This window comes from Mixophyes fleayi, chromosome 4 (assembly GCF_038048845.1).
Source record: "Mixophyes fleayi isolate aMixFle1 chromosome 4, aMixFle1.hap1, whole genome shotgun sequence".
In the NCBI taxonomy this organism is placed as follows: domain Eukaryota; kingdom Metazoa; phylum Chordata; class Amphibia; order Anura; family Limnodynastidae; genus Mixophyes; species Mixophyes fleayi.
The window spans coordinates 121227055-121247697 of NC_134405.1; the positions used below are offsets into that span (position 1 = coordinate 121227055).

Consider the following 20643-nt stretch of genomic DNA (forward strand, 5'->3'; position numbering starts at 1 on the left):
TCTGTTTAGTTGGTTGTCACTGTACAACAGTTGCTATCTTGACGTGTTTCCTGAACTTGGATGTTATATAATTTTGTTTGCATTTTATATGCTCAACTTTAATAAATATAATTTCTAAAGCCCAAGGGTTTGTTAAAGTGGTTTGTGATGCCTTAGGGCACAGTGGCCTAGTGGTTAGCACGTCTGCCTCACAGCACTGGGGTCATGAGTTCGATTCCCGACCATGGCCTTATCTGTGTGGAGTTTGTATGTTCTCCCTGTGTTTGCGTGGGTTTCCTCCGGGTGCTCCGGTTTCCTCCCACACTCCAAAAACATACTGGTAGGTTAATTGGCTGCAATCAAAAAAAAATTGACCCTAGTCTCTGTCTGTCTCCCTCTCTGTCTGTCTTTGTGTGAGTGTGTGTATATATTAGGGAATTTAGACTGTAAGCTCCAATGGGGCAGGGACTGATGTGAATGAGTTCTCTGTACAGCGCTGCGGAATTAGTGGCGCTATATAAATAAATGATGATGATGATGATGATGATGTATACAAATAAATAGCAGAGACAACCTAGCTCAAGTAGATGTGCAAACATATGTATTTGCTTAACTTTAATGAAGAGAAAAATCTTAAAGCAACAATCCCATGAAAAAAATTAGGTTTCTTTTTTAACATAAATCACTGTGGGAGATTATAAGTAGAAACTTGGTTATTACCATTTTTCCTTCTCTTGTTTCTTCAGGCTGCTATTAATGATGTATAATTCTGAGCAGTTTCCACAAGGTTATGTGACTACCATGGTAACCCCAGTCACATGACATATGATGTAGTGAGCAAACAGACTTTGGCGCCCCACCACTGAGCTCAGCTTGCACTGTAAAATCCTCCACTCCTTCTTCCCCTTCTGACTTCACATGCCATGCATAGAGTATGAGTCTGTGAGTGTGGCAGGCAGCCATACTTGTCAGCCTTCTAGAGAGATCAAATGCATGCTTAAAAGATACTTAAAGAAACTTCTGCCTGGGATTGTTGCTTTAATATATCGGGAGTGATGAGAGAGAGGATAAGGGATATCTTGGTAAAAGGTCAGAGGTAAAGCTAATGTTTATAATAGGATAATAGACAGGAATACTCTGACCAAATGGTGTTTTAGAGAGTTTAGAGTTAACTATACTTTGGATAATGTGTTACCTTATATATCAAGGGTTCTTCGTACTGATACTTCAGTTAGTAACTAGATTGCCCAATTACTTATCCAGTATATTTTGTTTACATTTTGTTTTTATTTATTTAAATATGAATAACAATGATTAGTAAATTGGAGTATATAAATTTAAATTATATGGATAGAGTTCACCACTAGATCTACTGCTTGAAACATTTCATTACACTTGGTAACTTTCTCTTAAATGAAGTGGGAGAAAAACAACACAGTCAATCAGAACTGTTTTCTAGATGGGTAATTCAAATAAATATTAAATGTTTACAAAAAATAACATCTACTTGTAAATGAAGTTTTAATTAATATATCAGTATAAAATTTATGATAAGTTAGTATTTAACTGGCCCAACAACATGTGCCATATGTAAAGATTGCTGGTACTTGGAGACACTTTCTCACACAAAACATGTTTTTACTGACAGCTAATTTGTTTTTCCTGGAAGGTTAGATGTACTAATTAACTGGTTTGGTATTAAACCAAAAGAGATCTGATAAATCAAATATAACATGGGAATATATGTAACTCTGGAGGTAGAGGAAATGCAGGAGCAGAAAACTAGACTACTTGCAACACACTTGAATAATTGCACAAATTAATTGTGAACCATACCTACATGCATATTACCTTACTAGGGCAAATATGTAAAGTCAGGGTTGAAGATCTCAGACTGAATATAACCAGGACTCTTCATAAATGACTATTGGTCTTTTGAGCATTTTTACAAACTGGTTTCTGGTTGTCAACTAATATATACTGTATATGACAGCCCCGAAAAGTTCATTAGATACCCTCTCCTTTTATTAAAGCAACTTGACATTAGTAAATGCGCCTCACTGTTTGGTTCAAACATTTTTCTCTGCTAAGCAACTTGGGGAAGTAAGGGGGGGGGCAACAGTCATGTGCTCCATTAAAGTTTTTACTTGTAAGTTAAATGTCTTTTACTTCCATTGATCTCCAAACCAGGCAGAAAATATGTGAATTCACAGTGAACCTAAATGGTCAGATCAAGTTGGAAGGGGCAAACATCAGGGCACATGGATGTCCCAATTCTTTTAAATGTATTATTATGCAAGCCCTAAATACTTGTTTAGCTGTACTAAAATATAAGTAAAGACCACATCCCAGTCATAAACATCCAACCTGTTGAAAACACATTGGAAAAAGTCCTGCAACCACATTGCACATGGAGGGGATGCTTCCAGGTTTACCCAGCCTACTCCCATTTTTTTCATTAAAAAATTATGGAGGGTCATGTGTATTATTATTAGGTTAATGGTGTTAAATGGGGTCTGTGCGATCCAATACACCAGATAACACTGACAAATAATAAAGGCTACGTTTTGGATTATCATCATCATCATCTTAATTTATTGATATGGCGCCACAGAACAAACAAAAAACAAACAAAAAAAATACAGATAAGGGACAAGAGAAACAATAGAATCAGTAAAAATCAATGCAAGAGACTATAGAGAAAGCAACTTAATAATAAGACACTACTATAACAAAGGAAACATTACAAAGAGAATGAAGAGATAGGAGGTAGGGAGGGCCAAACTTGTGAGAGTTAACAGTCAGATCTCTATCACACATTTCATAAAGATGTAGAACTGAAGTGAAAACTATAACTCAACTCTATCACTGGGATTACAAACATAAGGTGAAGTAGCATAGCACAGTGGTGTGAAGGTAACTGATTTTTTCATTACATGATTTGTAGCTAAAATAGGATATTGTAATCATTGTTGTCTGCTTTGATCGATTTGTACCACACCAATAGTACAATGTCAGTCCTGGTATGGAAACTATGAAACATTTATTTGATGTTTTTCAAATTCTCTTTCATGTAATAGCAACTTGTACTGTAATATTTTCTCTTCAATGGGAAATCCAGCATGGGATCTGGCAGCTGTGTTATTTAAGGTGTTCAGTTTTGTAAGGAACTACATTCTATTGTTATAGTCTAGGTAAAAAAATGTATTTTTATATTGACAGTTTTCTTACCCAAGTATTATGAAGTTGAACAAGTAATAATTTAGTGGTGGAGAGACCAGCATTCCCATTGTCTAATTCAATGACAAATGTGAACTCTGAAGCCTTATTTTATATTTGTTATGAGGCATCACACAAAAAGATGCATTGTGCTTAAATAAATAACTGCATGTTGATAAAAAATGATTTTTTGCTTTCATGTGCATTATAAAGCAGAAGGAAATTAAATGAGTCAAAAAAGAGATACAATGAACCATGATGGAAGGGCTACAATTAGGTTGACTGGCTGTGTAATAATTGACCTTTTTGCCACAATGTCAAGCGATAAGAATGACAGAAAAGAATAAACATGAATTTCCATTTTCATCACAGCAGGTCTAATAATGAAGGCGGCAGATATATATCTCTTTGATCTAGAGCAGATGAGGCTAGCTGAGTATTATGGGGAAAAATCACAAAGCCCCTGTAGTAGCCCTCATTTGGACAGATAGAGTAGCTATCTAATTCGCTTGGATGGTTTTCATTTTTCTGTATCTGTAATGTAGGTCAAGCTATGTGTTACTGGACAGGTATATTTATAAATGTCCTGTGTCATTAGATGGTCAGGAAAATTATTTTTCTTATGCATACTGAATCTATTAAGCTATACCACAGTTGCCTACTCTCACAAAATGTCCAGGAGACATACCAGGAAATTTCGTGAGTCTCCTGAAATGCCAGGAAGAGCAGGCCTCCCTCTCAGATGCTACCAATTTCACTATTGATGTTTGGGGAGGGACTTTTGCCCTGGATAAACACTGCTAAGCATCCCTATGAGAAACAAAGAATAGACTGAAATCTGGATTATTTTTAAGCTATTCTTTCTGAATAAAGGGTAATAAAAATATATTTTACCATCAGCTCCCTTTATTGTGCTTTTTCAGTGATACTTAACGAACACCCACATTCCAGCACTGCAAGCTCTGCACTTATCCCAGGTCGTCCCTTTTAATCTTATATTTCCATAATTTGACAGTTCTCAAATTTAAGCTCCCCTGGACTCACCAATTACTATTCTTAGGTATGGATATACGCAGACCAGATTATAGTGCATTATAGGAAGTTAGAAGTGTCACTGGAACCCAAGGGATCCACAGAGTGGAATGCTATTATAGTTGGAGCCTGTGACTAGTGAGGCCAAAGCTAGAACACACGTGCTTGTAGATGGATGTCCTCAGTTTAACAGGAGCAGGGCCACCAAGAGATATTTAAGGCCCCAATATATAAACTATTTGGTGCCCCTTTCATAGCCACTGAATGGGGCGGGGGTACACCAGATAGGTGGCTTCTCCCACTACACAAGCAGGTCCAGGGATCCAAAGCATTATTCTTCCTTGGTATTTACACATCCTCAGAGGTGCTGGAAATCAAACATCAATCTATACTTTCAATGGGTTACCTTTTGTACCTTCCAGGCACACTTTATATGGGAACATACAATTTTAGGGAAACTCCAAACAATTTAAAAAACAAACACATAAAAGTGACACATGTAATAGAGATAGTACCAGTGTCCACTAACTCTCATGATTAGTTTAAAATATAGATTAGAGTAAACTGAGCAGTCTTTTGGGTGAAAATCAGAAATGTTGAAATGAATGAAGGAGGTGGTTGTAGAGGGGTATTAAGCAGAATTGACTTTTTATTCTTTCAACCATGCATATGTCCACTAAGACTGGCAGTCCCATGAAAGTAAAGGCAAATTGATTTCCCAGTTGTTCCAAAACCCAAATGTGGGTGTACACCTATATAGTGGGAGGCAGTCAGTAATATTTTGCAATCCACATTAATTTTCACTTTTTTAATTACCCTTTTCTAAAGAGGGATGGAGAGGTAGAATGGATAAATAATAATAGTTGGTAGATCTCTTTAAAAAAACGCTGTTCCTGGAAATAAATTATTACAACATCTCTATTATAATCGTTTTCCTCTAACATTGCATGTGGCATGGAATATCTCACCTCCCAGCATGACATGTCCATTGGAAAGGGTTGACTTTAGCAGGATTAGATCTAAAATAATTTCAGTCAAAAGTATTTCCTTAGCTTCCAGATATTGTAAACTGTGAAATTTACTTTTATGGAAATCAATGACATTTTAACTCCCTACTGTGTATTTCAAATTCATAACTGGAGATCTAATGTTGTGCATACATTACATGTTCCTCTTATGTATGAAAATGAATGACTACTCGCTATAACAACAACTTTCTTTTAAATTGCAATATTAATGTGACATCTGTCATACAAAGAAAAATATAGTATAAGCATTGTATGAATGTACTAACCACAAATGCACTAGCTTTTCACACTCATTCCCATGATATAGTCACTCTATATATTTTGTTTTACTTTTTCATGAAGAACGGAGAGCAATTCATATAAAGCCTACCTGTGTGTCAGCATTTAAAACTTTGATCCTCTGTGTTGATATAAAAAGATCCACTTCTGTCAACGTCTGTGAATCTCCTTCAGAATTCTAAAAAGTGGCAACCAATAGAAAATAATTAGTTTACAAATTTAAATGATCACAGTCAATAAAAGTGAGACATAAAAAGTGACATATAGAAATGTTTGAAGGTCTGAAATAATGGGTGTACTCTATTGTGAACTCAAGTTACTCAAATACATATTCTCTTACAATGTAAACAGAATGCCTTTACACAATTCCCACAGTAAACTAAAAATCAAATTATTCTATGCAAGGGAAGAGTATAGATAAATGAATTATGTCACTAATATCAGTGTTTCACCACGGCTAATATGGTTCAAAAAGTTTAACAATAAGAACAAAAGTCTAATTTAAAGGAGGGGATTTAATTTGGAGCCCCCTAGGACACTATAATAAAGATGTGGGAGAGCCCTTTGTTTTACCTTCATTAACCACTTCAAAACTTTAATATACAGGGGTCTATTTATGACCAGTCAAAAAAGCTTTTTTTCTCCGGGAATGGCCATCACACAATTTATCAAGAGGTTAACACAGGAGAAATTGGAGATTAGCTGTGCATGCGCAGTTCTGATCGGGTACACTGCCAGTGAAGACATCAAACACTTAGTATAGTCGGTGTTTGAGTAGCGCCAGCATAGTATATAACCTCCACACTAAGTAACCTCCTTGAGTAGCCCCGGCATAGTAAATAGCCTCCATAGTAAGCAACCTCCTTTAGTAGTCCCGGCATAGTAAATAGCCTCCATAGTAAGCAACCTCCTTGAGTAGCCCCGGCATAGTAAATAGCCTCCATAGTAAGCAACCTCTTTTAGTAGTCCCGGCATAGTAAATAGCCTCCATAGTAAGTAACCTCCTTGTGTAGCCCCGGCATAGTAAATAGCAATGATGTTTTAATATGCATCGCTGCGATTTGCAGCAGTGTCTTCATTTTATACCAACCACCTAAATATCCCAACCTTCATTTATCACCAGGTATATTGTCTACACAAATGTATTAATGCCCTTATGTGTCACCCTCTGTCACAAACGCCCAGCCTGTTCTAGATACAGCAATCCGAACAGTTAGCTGTGACTAGCGTCACCTTAGTCACTTAGCGATGAATACACCTTTTCTGCCACCACAAAGGATTTACTATGGTGTCCTTATGTTCACCAAATCACATACACATGTAGCATGAGCCTCTCTGGGCTTTGTAAGTTCACAAAGAATCATGGAGAACACATTAAATTTATTTAATTTGAAAAAATGTTTCCAAGGCTTAGTTACAAAAAAGTTTATAACAAGACATACAATAAGTTGCGCAAATAAGCTTCAGTATAAAGGAACTAAAACCGGAGTCACTACTTACTACTTAAGACTGTGTGTGAGGGAAAATAATTGAGAAATATGGGACATTTCAGTCTTGATAGACCCCCTCATGAAAATGCACATGTTATTGTCTAAGACATAATTTTATAAACCTTTTTCCACATAGCTCTTACTCCCCCTTTGGAGTTTAGCTGTCAATAAGGATAGATTTATTTCCCAAATGTCACAGGGCTTTCAAAGTGAGCTAGGGATGTGATGCTGAGATCTGGAATGTTCACAGGGCCTGATTTCTCGCCTCTGCTCTTTCGGCTTGGTTGGTCAGGTCCACATCCTCTGCATAACAAAAAAAACTCCTCAGAGATGCCTATCTATCTCTTTCTGGCTAATTTCAAAACATTATTGACACTTGCATAGGTTCAGACTCATGTCCTTTAGCAAAGCACACATTGAGACTACATTACAAGGTTACATACAATTAGAGATGCTCACTGACCCCCGTGTTTTGGTTTTGATTTTGGTTTTGGATCTGGATTACAGTCGTGTTTTGGTTTTGGTTTTGGTTTTGCAAAACCGCCATTGAGTGTTTTGGTTTTGGTTTTGTTTGGTTTTGTTTTGCTATTTTGTTGGAAAATCAATGTTTTTGGGCATAAAATAACCAAATTTAGTGCTCTACCTGTTTCTTGGATAAGTAATGTAATTGTAAAGCTACTAAATTATCAAAAAAACAGTTTAATTCCTGGTAGGTAGGCCTTCATTAATTCTACACACAAACCAAATTGTCTTCCTCTCCATCTATGCATATTGGCAATGCAGCCATCGTCTTTGGGTGTATATTACACCCTACACTTCTAGTTAAATATGTAAAGAAATGGACAAAGGCAGTTTGGTTTCTGTCTCTATAGGCCCCCCTCCACTTGTAGAAAATACAAAAAAAATCAGCCGTTATAGACTGTACAATATTAATTGAAATGGACAAAGCCAGTTTGGGGTCAGTCTGTGTATGACACCCTACCCATAATGAGAAATTGCCAAAACAGCAGCCTTTCAAGACGGTACGTGATATGGTAATGCCCCAAGTCCCTTTCCTCTTTGGGGGGAGATTGCACCCTAGACCTTTAGATTGTACGCTCCTTTGAGCAGGGCTCTCCTACCTCCTGTTTCCATCACTTTTAACTGCGCTCTCCAGCTACTCAGCTCACCTCCTCTCGGTCCCTCTGCCCTCTGTCTCCTCTCGCTTCTCTCCACTCTCCTCAGTGACTCTCAACCTGTCATCCGTGCCCACCCTCTTGGGCCATAATTACCTGCCTATACTCACTTTTCCCCTCCCATCCTCTCTTTCATGCTGTGCCTGAGCCCCCAGAGTTATATTGCTTACTGTTACTTGTACTGTGCTGTTTCACCTTGTACTGTGCTATTGTTTGTCCTTGTACGGCGCTACGGATACTTTGTGGTGCCCTATAAATAAAAATTAATAATAATAATAAACTTAAATAGAAAGTTTTAAAAAGATGTTATCGTCATCATCTGGAGCTTCATCCTCACCCTCATCAGTGTGTATGTCATCATCACAGACTATCAATTCATCGCCACTTGAATCCGCCATTAGAGAACAGTCAGTGCTTGGATGTCTTTGATGGTGAAGGCCTTCCTCGTGGAAGATGTAGTTCATTTTTATAAACATCATTTTCTCAAAATTTTTGGGAAGTAACCCTCTACGGCGATCACTGACTAAGTTCCCGGCTGTGCTGAACACTTGTTCAGAGTACACACTGGAGGGTCGGCAGCTTAGGTATTGCAAAGCAAGTTTGTACATGGGTTTTCAAATGGCCTGCTTTTCCTCCCATTAAGAAAAGAGACTGTCTGACATTTCCATATCAATTACCTCTTGAAAATAATCCTCCACCATCCTTTGCATGTTTATACTCGTATTGGATGGAGTTATGGGCAAGGTGACACATTTTTTTGAAAAATCCTTCAAACCAGCCCAGATGTTAAATTGTTCTGGTCTGCCCCTTGTGTCTTCCCTGCTTCTTTTTGGGAAATTAAATTTTTTACGAGCAGCAGCTGGTTGAGAAAGTGAAGCAGGACACGTCGTCAAGCCAAAGCCCAGTTCAGCGGCCAGCTTTCTGAGCAATAGCTCCTTGCAAAAGTTCACATCTCGTTCATTTTGAAGCAAAGACTCAATGTAGGTCTTAAACCTTGGATCAAGCACAGTGGCCAAAACGTATTGATCCGAGTTCAAGATCTTAATAACTCGAGGATCATTGTAAAGCGAATGAAGTACTTGATTGACAAGGCCAACATACTTTGCGGAATTGCTTGATTTCATCTCCTCCTTCAGTTTCTCAATCTGCTTTTCCAATAGTCTAATTAAAGGAATGACTTGGCTCAAACTAGCAGAATCTGCACTCACTTCACATGTCACAACTTCAAATGGTTTCAGCACCTTGCACAGCACTGAAAGGATTCCCCACTGTGCAAGAGTGAAATACATCCCCCCTCCTTTCCCAATGTCATGACTTGTGCAATACGCTTGGATGGCTTTGCGCTGTTCCTCCATCCTCTGCAGCATGTACAGGATGGAATTCCACCTAGTTACCACCTCCTGCTTAAGTTGGTGGCAGGGCAAGTTAAACTGCTCTTGGAGCTGCTGCTATCTCCTACATGCTGTGGCCGAATGCCTGAAATGGCCTGAAATCTTACGGGCCACCGAAAGCATCTCCTGCACCTCACGGTTATTTCGTAGGAAGCTCTGCACCACCAAGTTGATGGTGTGAGCAAAACAGGAAATGTGCTGGAAATCACCCAGCTGTAATGCTCGCACTATATTGTTGGCGTTATCAGAAATTACATATCCTGGGGAGAGTCCAAGTGGTATAAGCCATGTATCAATCACATCTCTTAGTTTGCGTAACAAATTGTCAGCTGTATGCCTGTTAGTGAAGCCAGTGATACAAAGAGTGGTCTGCCTGTGATAAATGTTACGTAGTGGTGTACATGCTGCTGCTGTTCCTGCTGGTGAAGGTGAATGACCAACCCAGTGGGCTGTCACAGTCATATAGTCTTTGGTTTGACCACTCCACTTGTCCACATATCTGTGGTTAAGTGGACAGTGGGCAGAATGGCATTTTTCAGCACAATCTCCACATTTGTACACACTTTTTGGTATAGTTGTGGAATAGCTTTAAGGAAAAATGGTGTCGCGATGGAATTCTGTAACGCGGACACAAAACCTCAATTAACTGTGAAAAACCAGCTGCGTTTATTGTGGATATTGGACGCAGATCTAACACTAACATGGCAGCCCTGGCGTCTATGATTCGCTTGGCGACTGGGTGACTGCTTTCATATTTGCTTCCCCTAGCAAATGATTGTTTCACAGTTAATTGTTGAAATGTAGGACTGCTCTTTTTCTGGGCCTTCCTCTGGGCTGACGATTCACCCCCAGCAGCAGCAACAGCAGCAGCAGTTGGACTAACGCTTTCCTTAGAGAAATCAATAATAGTGCAGGAGTCATCCAGCCTTAATAAGTGGGATGCAGGGCTAACTCCGAGCGCTACTGAGGATATTGATGAGGATGGTGTGGTGGGTGTATTTTGTAGCCGTCGGAATGTCGGTGAGCATAGGGTCCTAGCTGATGATGGAGTGCTTGTAATTTTTTTGGAAGAACTTTCAGCTTTTCCCAACACTTTGCCATGAACTCTCGTCAAATGGCATAACATAGACAAGGTTCCAAGATGGTTAAGGTCCCTCCTTCGACTGACTGTGGCTTGACATACACTACAAATGGCTATACAGTTGTTGTCTGGATTGGGGTAGAAATAATTCCACACATAAGAAGTGGATTTTTTAGTTTTATGGCCTGGTATGACAATGCCCTTTTTTTTGTCACGTGCCAGAACTGCTGCCACGGGTGCAGGACTTACACAAACAACCTCATCCTCATCAACATCATCATTAGCGCCCTCGTCGCCTACACAAATCTCCCCCTCATCCTCTTCTATTTCCATAGTGGCATCCTCAATTTGTGTATCACCGGCTACACTCGGGCTGTTCAGGCACACATCAGCAGAACTGTTAAAAGGGTCCCTCTTTATGGGTACACTAACAGAATGCTCACGATTAGACATCCCACTGTTGGATGGACTCTCCACAGGGATTGGTGTCATTTGTGATTCAGAGCAAACATTATCCTCTAATGCCTTACTGTTATCTTGCAGCTCGGCTTTGACGCGTAACAGTAGTTGTGCACCACTTGTAGGCTCGGTAACATTTTTGGATCTTCCACTAATAGAGAAAGGTGAAGGCCTCATTCTCTCTTTGCCACTGCGTGTGTAGAATGGCATGTTGCCAATTTCTTTTTTATCGGCACTTAACTTTTCCTCAGTTACACTTCTTTTTCGCTTCAATACAGTAAAAAAAAATTTGGAGTGTGTTTTTTTGACTGATTTCAAAAGACTGTGTAGTTTGACATCGCCTTGCCCAGATGACGTACTGGGAAAACTACCATCAGGACTGGTGACAGAACCTGGTTGCTTATTCTGCTCATATGTGGACTGCTTTGAATCCATTCTGAGCTCAAAGCACTTGTAGTGCTACAAATTGTTTTAGATACTGCTGACAAATATGACTTTTGACAGCCAGAAATATTAATGCAAAAGAATGGTTGACACCCTAAAAGCACTTGGAGTGCTAAATATTTTTTTTTTTTAGACTGCTGACAAACAGGACTTTTGACAGCCAGAAATATTAATGCAAAAGAATGGGGGACACCCCAAAAGCACTTGGAGTGCTAAATATTATATTTTTAGTCTGCTGACAAATAGGACATTTTTGACAGCCAGAAATATTAATGAAAAAGAATGGGGGACACCCCAAAAGCACTTGGAGTGCTAAAAATTATTTTTTTAGACTGCTAAAAAATAGTACTTTTGACAGCCAGAAATATTAATGCAAAAGAATGGGGGACACCCCAAAAGCACTTGGGAGTGCTAAAAATTATTTTTCAGATTGCTGACAAACAGGACTTTTGACAGCCAGAAATACTAATGCAAAAGATCGGGGGAACCGAGCCCGCCCATCTCTACATACAATATAAATTGTCATACCTGATTATTAAGGGAAAATAACAATAATACATAATCGTCACACCCACCTTATAACGCCAAACACATCAGTTTTAGTATGTGTTTTAAGCTAGTATTATAAAATACAGTTACTCTTAGGCCCATGTCAGCATGATTCTATTAGTAATGCCTTGAATTGATAGACTAATTCAGGGCACAAATTCAAGTCCTCTCTGTAAGGAGGAAGTCACTGGTGACATTAAGGGGATATCCCACCACAATGTTGTTTGTGTAGATTGCAGCGCCAGCAAGCAAGCAAAACTGCTCCTTGCCATGTCAACTGCCATTAAACGCCGCTGTGAAGCGGTCGAGGGCGTTCAGGGGTGTGATGGCCTTTTTCTAGAAAGACATAACTAATTGTCAATCTGTGGAGTTGTACTCCCACAAGGGGTTAAAAGTTTTCAAAACATCTATGTAATGGATCGATATACTATGTCAGGCAAGAGTCCCTATTATCGGCTGCCAGAAAGGAACATGGTTCCAGCTGGAGGTTTAGTAATCTTTTGACAGAATGCATTTATTTTTCCAAATAATTAAGTCCCAGCCTAAGACAGTTCTGCTGAAGCACCATTTAGGCATATTTCTAAATACAATTTGTGCTCATTTCAACATCTAAAACTTTTTAAGCAATTATTACAACCCAAAGGAGCTTTGGCTTTTAGATCAAAGAACATCTTGGCAGTGAAGAGAAATCTATGTGCACAATAGACAGTAAAGTAATTTCTACAGAATACGATGTTTCTTGGCTTCTCTGAGTGGGCAATCACTTTCCCTGATATTCTTCTGAAATCAACTGTTAAATGGCACTATGTGGTATAGAACTAATGTTCTATCTATTCTATCAATGGTCTCTGCTTCTGAAAAGTCCATAATTGCATCAAAACCAGTCAATGTGGACTGATATGGAAAAACAACATGAAGAAATGACAACGGGCACAATCACACAATCTGCATAAATCTTACACCTGTGAAATCTAAAAGAAAAACACATTTCCATTAAAATGCCACTATGACCTTATACAAATATACATTTACATTATTTTAACTCACTTATTATTATTGTTTATTTATATAGTGCCAATCATATTATGCAGTCCTGTACAAAAAAAAACACATGTTGACTTATGGATACAATTCATATAATATTTCTTTCAGCTAAAACAAAAAAAATTCTGGCATCAGGAAAAAAAATCAGTTCTTTTATCAGGAATATTGTTATCAAGATCTGCCACGGCACATGTTCCATAATTATTAAATCCTCTCATGAGACATAAAAACAAAGCCACACAGGAGAGTTTTGAAATGGTTTTCCAGTAAATTACATCTCATCTGTCAAGGCACTTATCATGTAGTCTGCATAGCTGAGTACAAGAATAGATGTGAGGGATAGCAGCACACTCCATGGTCTGGTCTGGTTATTGGGGGTATGGGATTGGTGGTTTTCTGAAAGATAATATTTTTGTGCAGAGCAACCATGTGAATCAGGTCCTTAGTGCACATGTGTGCATGTGCGTGTGTTTACACATTTACATAATATATCATGTGTAAGACGTGTTGCAATGCTTCCGTGCACACACATCTTGCGGTCGTTTTGAGTTGACAGAATTTATACCTGCAGCATGCCGATTTTGACTTACACATAACTTTATGACATGCTTTTTAGGAGGTGTATCTTTGTGCATCTCATAGGCCTGTTGCAAGTTTACAAGTTGATGAGGATAAAGGCTGCAGTTTTTCTTGGATGTATCTGAACTGTAGATTTCAAGTTGAACATGTCTTAAGATATGTGCAACTTTAATGAGAGCAATGGGGACGGGAACACAGCAGTGGGGAAGCGAACACAGGGGCCAGTTGGGTCTTATTCCAGCAATAAACAAAATGACTTATTAGCACAATTTACCAAGTTATCAATTTCCATACTACTTCTGAGCAGTAAGAGATAAGTTCCTGATTCCCAGGTCCAGTCTCTGCAGAAATATGCATGTATGAGCTGGCCAGTCTCTGCAGAAATATGCTTGTATGAGCTGGCCAGTCTCTGCAGAAATATGCATGTAAGAGCCCGCCAGTCTCTGCAGAAATATGCATGCATGAGCCGGCCAGTCTCTGCAGAAATATGCATGTATGAGCCGGGCCAGTCTCTGCAGAAATATGCATGTAAGAGCCGGCCAGTCTCTGCAGAAATATGCATTTATGAGCCGGCCAGCCTCTGCAGAAATATGCAAGTATGAGCTGGCCAGTCTCTGCAGAAATATGTATGTATGAGTCGGCCAGTCTCTGCAAAAATATACATGTATGAGTCGGCCAGTCTCTGCAGAAATATGTATGTATGAGCCGGCCAGTGTCTGCAGAAATATGTATGTATGAGGGGGCCAGTCTCTGCAGAAATATGCATGCATGAGCTGGCCAGTCTCTGTAGAAATATGCATGTAAGAGCCGGCCAGTCTCTGCAGAAATATGCATGTATGAGCCGGCCAGTCTCTGCAGAAATATGCACGTATGAGCTGGCCAGTCTCTGCAGAAATATGCTTGTATGAGCTGGCCAGTCTCTGTAGAAATATGCATGTAAGAGCCGGCCAGTCTCTGCAGAAATATGCATGTATGATCCGTCCAGCCTCTGCAGAAATATGCAAGTATGAGCTGGCCAGTCTCTGCAGAAATATGCATGTAAGAGCCGACCAGTCTCTGCAGAAATATGCATGTATGAGCCAGCCAGCCTCTGCAGAAATATGCAAGTATGAGCTGGCCAGCTTCTGCAGAAATATGCTTGTATGAGCTGGCCAGTCTCTGCAGAAATATGCATGTATGATCCAGCCAGCCTCTGCAGAAATATGCAAGTATGAGCTGGCCAGTCTCTGCAGAAATATGCATGTAAGAGCCGGCCAGTCTCTGCAGAAATATGCAGGTATGAACCGGCCAGCCTCTGCAGAAATATGCATGTATGATCCAGCCAGCCTCTGCAGAAATATGCAAGTATGAGCTGGCCAGTCTCTGCAGAAATATGCATGTAAGAGCCGGCCAGTCTCTGCATAAATATGCAGGTATGAACCGGCCTGCCTCTGCAGAAATATGCAAGTATGAGCTGGTCAGTCTCTGCAGAAATATGCATGTATGATCCAGCCAGCCTCTGCAGAAATATGCATGTATGAGCTGGCCAGTCTCTGCAGAAATATGCATGTAAGAGCCGGCCAGTCTCTGCAGAAATATGCAGGTATGAACCGGCCTGCCTCTGTAGAAATATGCATGTATGATCCAGCCAGCCTCTGCAGAAATATGCAAGTATGAGCTGGTCAGTCTCTGCAGAAATATGCATGTAAGAGCCGGCCAGTCTCTGTAGAAATATGCCTGGATGAGCCGGGTACTTGGCTCGCTCATACACAGTAGAAATAAAAACCCAGAACTGGGCTTTAAGCTCCACTAATGTGGACATAAATAGGTTTAAAAATAGATTAGAAATAGTTTTAAAAAATAAATGAAAATATGTACAAACTATTCAAATAATACAGCATGTTTTCAGTCATTTTCTTTGCTTATATCTATCCTGAGATGGCGATAACAGAACAAATATTGCAAAGGGTAAATATACCTGCGTGATGCTTGTTAGATGGCCAAACTAGCCAGCAAAAGCCAGCAAAGCTTAACGCTTGCACGGGTAACACAGGAGTAATATTTAAATGTACCCGGATGTTTAGGCATAGTGCTCCAAATTATGGAAAAAGCACTTAAAATCCCAAACATTCCAGATATTAGATCATATACCAGTTCAACAAAACCTTTACAGATATATACATTCACGTTTCATTCAAATGTATTCAGAAACAGATAGGGCAACTGCCAGATAAATGCATGTGATGACCTCCCGAGTGACTCTGCTGGAACATAAAATAGGGCCTCCGGCTCCTCTCATTAATGAAGTAGGTTATTTAAGGAGCCCTTACAGAATCCGAACTGCAGTTTCCTGTGCTAAAAAAAATTAGATGTGAGTTCATATTTCACCTTTTGTAGCTGACGTACAGTATTGGACCTCTGGTTGGCAGCCAAATAGGCAAAAGGTCACAATTATATCGTTGTTGAAACAAGAGCTAACATATGGGAACCTATGATAATATTTGTTCTTTTAATATATCTGGTGAGATGCTTTCCCAAGTGTTTATTCAATTTTCCAACCAATCGAGTGCACTGAAAAGATCAGCAAGACTTTACCTGTTTTGGGGATTCTCGGCAGTGAAGGGATTCTACATATACCAATCCTCCTCATACATTGTCACTGGCCTGTGACTTTACTGCAACAGCTTATATATGTGTGATGTAGCAAATATATCACTTAAACTAACCCTCCCCAAATAAATGTACAAACATCACATATATCTACATAAACCAGAATCTACACAGATTACACTAAATCTGCATTCAATGTGCATATAATCTAGTTCAAACTTGTTGATCTAGGATAAAAAAGTTCAGGGTAAATGGTAAAGACACCCATCTGCACAAGGCTCATTCCATGTTATTTGATCCCATGCAAATTACATTACCATGTTCACTTACTATTATTCACTGTACACATTTAGTTCTGTAAAAATTTGGAGCCCGAGCTTCCAAAAAGACACTTCCCCTACCAAACCAGAGCTGATAAATAGATTATGGCACATTTCGTCCATGGAATACATCACAGCCCTCCTTAACGACACTCTCCCCAGACTACACGGCTCCCCAATTCTGGGTTGCATGTAAATGAGAACTTTTAGCCCTCCCCATCTCTACGTCTTTGCCCTATACCTTTTCCTTTCCCTTTCTTACAGGCTCTCTTTTGAGTCTCTCCTCCTCTACAACATTATTGGAAATACAGCTTTCTTATATTTAAACCCCTTTGATAAGATATAACGTGGAACCAATATTTATATCATATTGTTTTCTTTCATTGTACTTGTTCTACAATTTTGCCTGTTTAACAAAGTGTGAAAATAAAGAGATTTTTTGGAGAAAAAAAATCTGCAAATTTGGGCATTTGTTTGTATATAAAACCTAATTCCCTCAGGCCATGATTGGAATATTTCAATAAAACCAAAAATATTTTGTACATAATTTAACTAGATTTGAGGAAGTTAATATTCCAAGGTCACGTACTTAAAAATTTGAAAAAACGATTTCCAATAATATTTATGACTTTTCAAAAACCTTGTGTTTATTCATGGATGTTTTAAGATTGCCCATAGCAGTTTTAAAGTTTGGATCTCAATAGAATCCTATATTTTTAGTAATTGGATACCTAGCAAAAAATAATGTGTATGTCTGCAATTCCAGAGCGCCCATTATATGAAAGCAATGACTGTTCAGGTGCTGATCACTTAAAGGAAAAACTGATGGACACATTGAAAGAGATGATAGAAAGTGTAATAATAATATACTGCATGTTCCTTAAATGAAAGTACCATAATCCAAGCAGAATTCAACATTGGTGAAATTAGAATTGGATATTCTGTTCTGCCTTTCATTTCATGTGCTATTAGGATGATAAGATACAAGAGTACACAATTGATGGGAATATGTATTATAAATTTGTACTTCTGAATTAAAGTGACCTAGATACTACAAAAAAAGAAAAAAAACAGCCCTACTGCCTATGTGGATATTAGTATGTAAGAGTGACTCACTATTCTACAAAACATAACTGTGCAGGAATGATTGACCTGGTGGGTTAGACAGCAACACTCCTGACACAGATGCAGCAGAGAGAAAAGTGAGCATTTTTGGTGCTCATGCGCAATAAGAGTATTTTTTATTTATAATGGGTATTTTATGCTAATAAAACCGATGTACATCCACTCTGCATCAGGCCCTCAATGCAAAGAAAAGAGGAGGAAGGTGAGGAAGAAATGAGTAATACATATTCAGAAGAAATTATTTAAAAGGTATAGATTTTTGGGACACACCAAGCAGAAAGAGGAGCTTAGTCATTAAAAAATGGCATAATTTACAAACCAACAAAATGTGCTCCCACAGAGCATTTCATTATGTCCGTCCTGTGAATACATACATAGTAAATACATAAGTGTACAACAACATACTGCTATTGAACACTGCCCCATGGAAAATCATTCTGTGCCTATTCATGCAGGATTGTGCATTCAGCTGGAAATAGTGGATAGGTTAAAATTGTTCCTTCAAAGTCCGGTGTACTCGCAATTTAGGTCTACCTATTACATTAAATTAAACGTTTCTTTTTTTCTCCTAAAATGCTGCTTATTTGTGTCTATAATTATTAGAGTGATGTTATACATATATTACCATTGTATAGTTTAATGTTTTTATGAACTTGGTATAAATGTACCTAAAAATGTTTTTTTGCCATATACAGTGAACCTACCAGGCCCAAATGGCATCCCACTGAACATATATTGCAAACACTCCCCCACAAGATAAACTCAGGTCACCATGTGCCAGGTTTAGGCCTATTGCCAAGGTCATCTAATCCAGAGGTTAAAAAGTAGATCCAGCACTCCCAGCATGCAGTTGAAGTTCATTTATTGCAATATTTTATAAAACAGGCTAAATAACAGAAGTATGGAGGTGGGTTGGGGCCTGCGCTTCCTTTGGGTATGTGGAGGTTTTAGGCTGCCTCGAGAGGATTGAGGGGTAGGCTTCCACCCTCTAAATAACGTAATGGGATATACTGGAGATTCCCGTGGCCTACCAGGGACTATATCGTGCATACTCACGAGGCCCATATGGAAGAATACTAACCGGTCCAATAAACTGTGAACACCGACTCCTTCTTATTGGGACCCCATATCTTTATACAGATTGATGTCCAATATACTTCATATTTGTATCATATGTGATGATTGAACTCTTTACTATTAGAGACCACATATTGATCTATATCCATTGGCACCAGCATTGACGTCTGATCTATGCCAGTCAACAGGTATATATTTGCACCCTGTCTACTTTGCATACTGAACTACAGTCTGTTATTTTGCCACTGAGCACTTATATGCATTTTGCATCCATCGTTGCACATTTTGACTTCAGGGAAATTTTGTGGCGATTGAACTCTTTATTATCAGAGTTCATTTATGTACCTATCTGTCATATCATTGGTATAGGATTACTGCCACCATCCAGCTGAATAGCAGTGAATTGCTTTTATATTTATAACATTGTCTGCTATTTGTGGTACTGGACCTTCTAACCCACTTGTACTAATAAAGTGGTTTTGCTACATTTATACTTTATTTGTTATTTTTGGCGCCACGGGAATCTCCAGTAAATAACAGAAGTGTAGGAAAGTGACTTTTGGGCATAAGTTTGTGGTACATTAAGGAAGAGAATCAATGGGGTTACAATTACATTATTTGCAATTATGGCACTGATTAATGTGGTTATCTGTTGTTTTCCAATACAATTATCTTCTTTTTGACAAACAATTCTATAGGCAGCGCTCTGGCACAGTGATGAGCTGTAACACAGCACCAACCAATGCAATCATTTTTAATAATGATTTTGAGGTAATGTTTGTGTATTTGATAAAGGACAGGTCTCCCATCTACAATTCTACATGGCACGGAATAGTTAGTTCATTGGTATATGCTTTGTTTAAAGTGTTTGAGGATTGAACCCAAATTAAACATGAATGGATCAGTGACAACTTCTTGCATAGAGCTCCTCCCACAGACAAAGTTAATAAAAGTGACAGACAGAAAGCTTCTCTCTTTTTTACCAGACTATTCACCTCATACATCCTCATCCAAACTGCATGGGCAATAGTGGACCAAGGGATGCTCAGTATGGGTATGGGTAACTCTATAGGGAAGGATAGTATTGGATTATGAAGGTATAAATGTGATAGATGTGCAAGATAGTACAGTAGCTAATCATGATGATGGATTATTGGGAGCAGTGTGATGTAATTACTGGGAGAAGTGTTATTATATAGACAATATGGTATCTGGGAGAATTGTCTACGATGTCTGCTATGTGTTTGACAAGTATGTAGTGATAGATATGTCTAACAGAGGGCTAGTTTAGAGCAAAAAAGGAACCATAATGCATAGTGGCAAACTGGAAACTGCCTTTGTGAGTGGGTAATTAAAGAGATTAATGCAATTAGTTATTAAATAGTCATTAGCGTATTTGTCTCTCTATTAGAACTTCAGTGCTAGTTGCTTGTCTTTTTACAGTACTCCAATGTTTTATTCCAACAGTATGCTATAAAATGGGTTAGAATTATCAATGATGTCCTCATGCTGTAGAGTGCTGATAAAGATGGCTTTTTTATATTTACAGCTATTTTGTCATAATAGTATAAATTTCTTGAAACTTCTTTTACAGGAAAAAAATACCGCCTTGCCTTGTGACCTGTACTTTAAATTAACAAACAAAAACAGTCTACTGGCATCTGACAGCTGTCACCATAAATAATGATTTATTCATTACCTTTATCACAGATGGTGCTGGTTAAATGCATGGTGACATACATTGATTTATGTTCCCAGTGATTGGAGAAAATGACAGACAAGT

At 38.7% G+C, this 20643-nt stretch overlaps 1 protein-coding gene across 2 annotated transcripts in view; it reads right to left on the reverse strand.

Annotated features, from left to right (window-relative positions):
- Positions 1–20643, reverse strand: part of APBA2 (amyloid beta precursor protein binding family A member 2) — a 284025-nt gene that overhangs the window by 82949 nt on the left and 180433 nt on the right. For both annotated transcript variants that reach the window (XM_075208107.1, XM_075208106.1), the window contains one exon: positions 5629–5715. In XM_075208107.1, coding sequence (XP_075064208.1) covers positions 5629–5715 — 87 coding nt within the window. The remainder of the gene's footprint in view (positions 1–5628; positions 5716–20643) is intronic.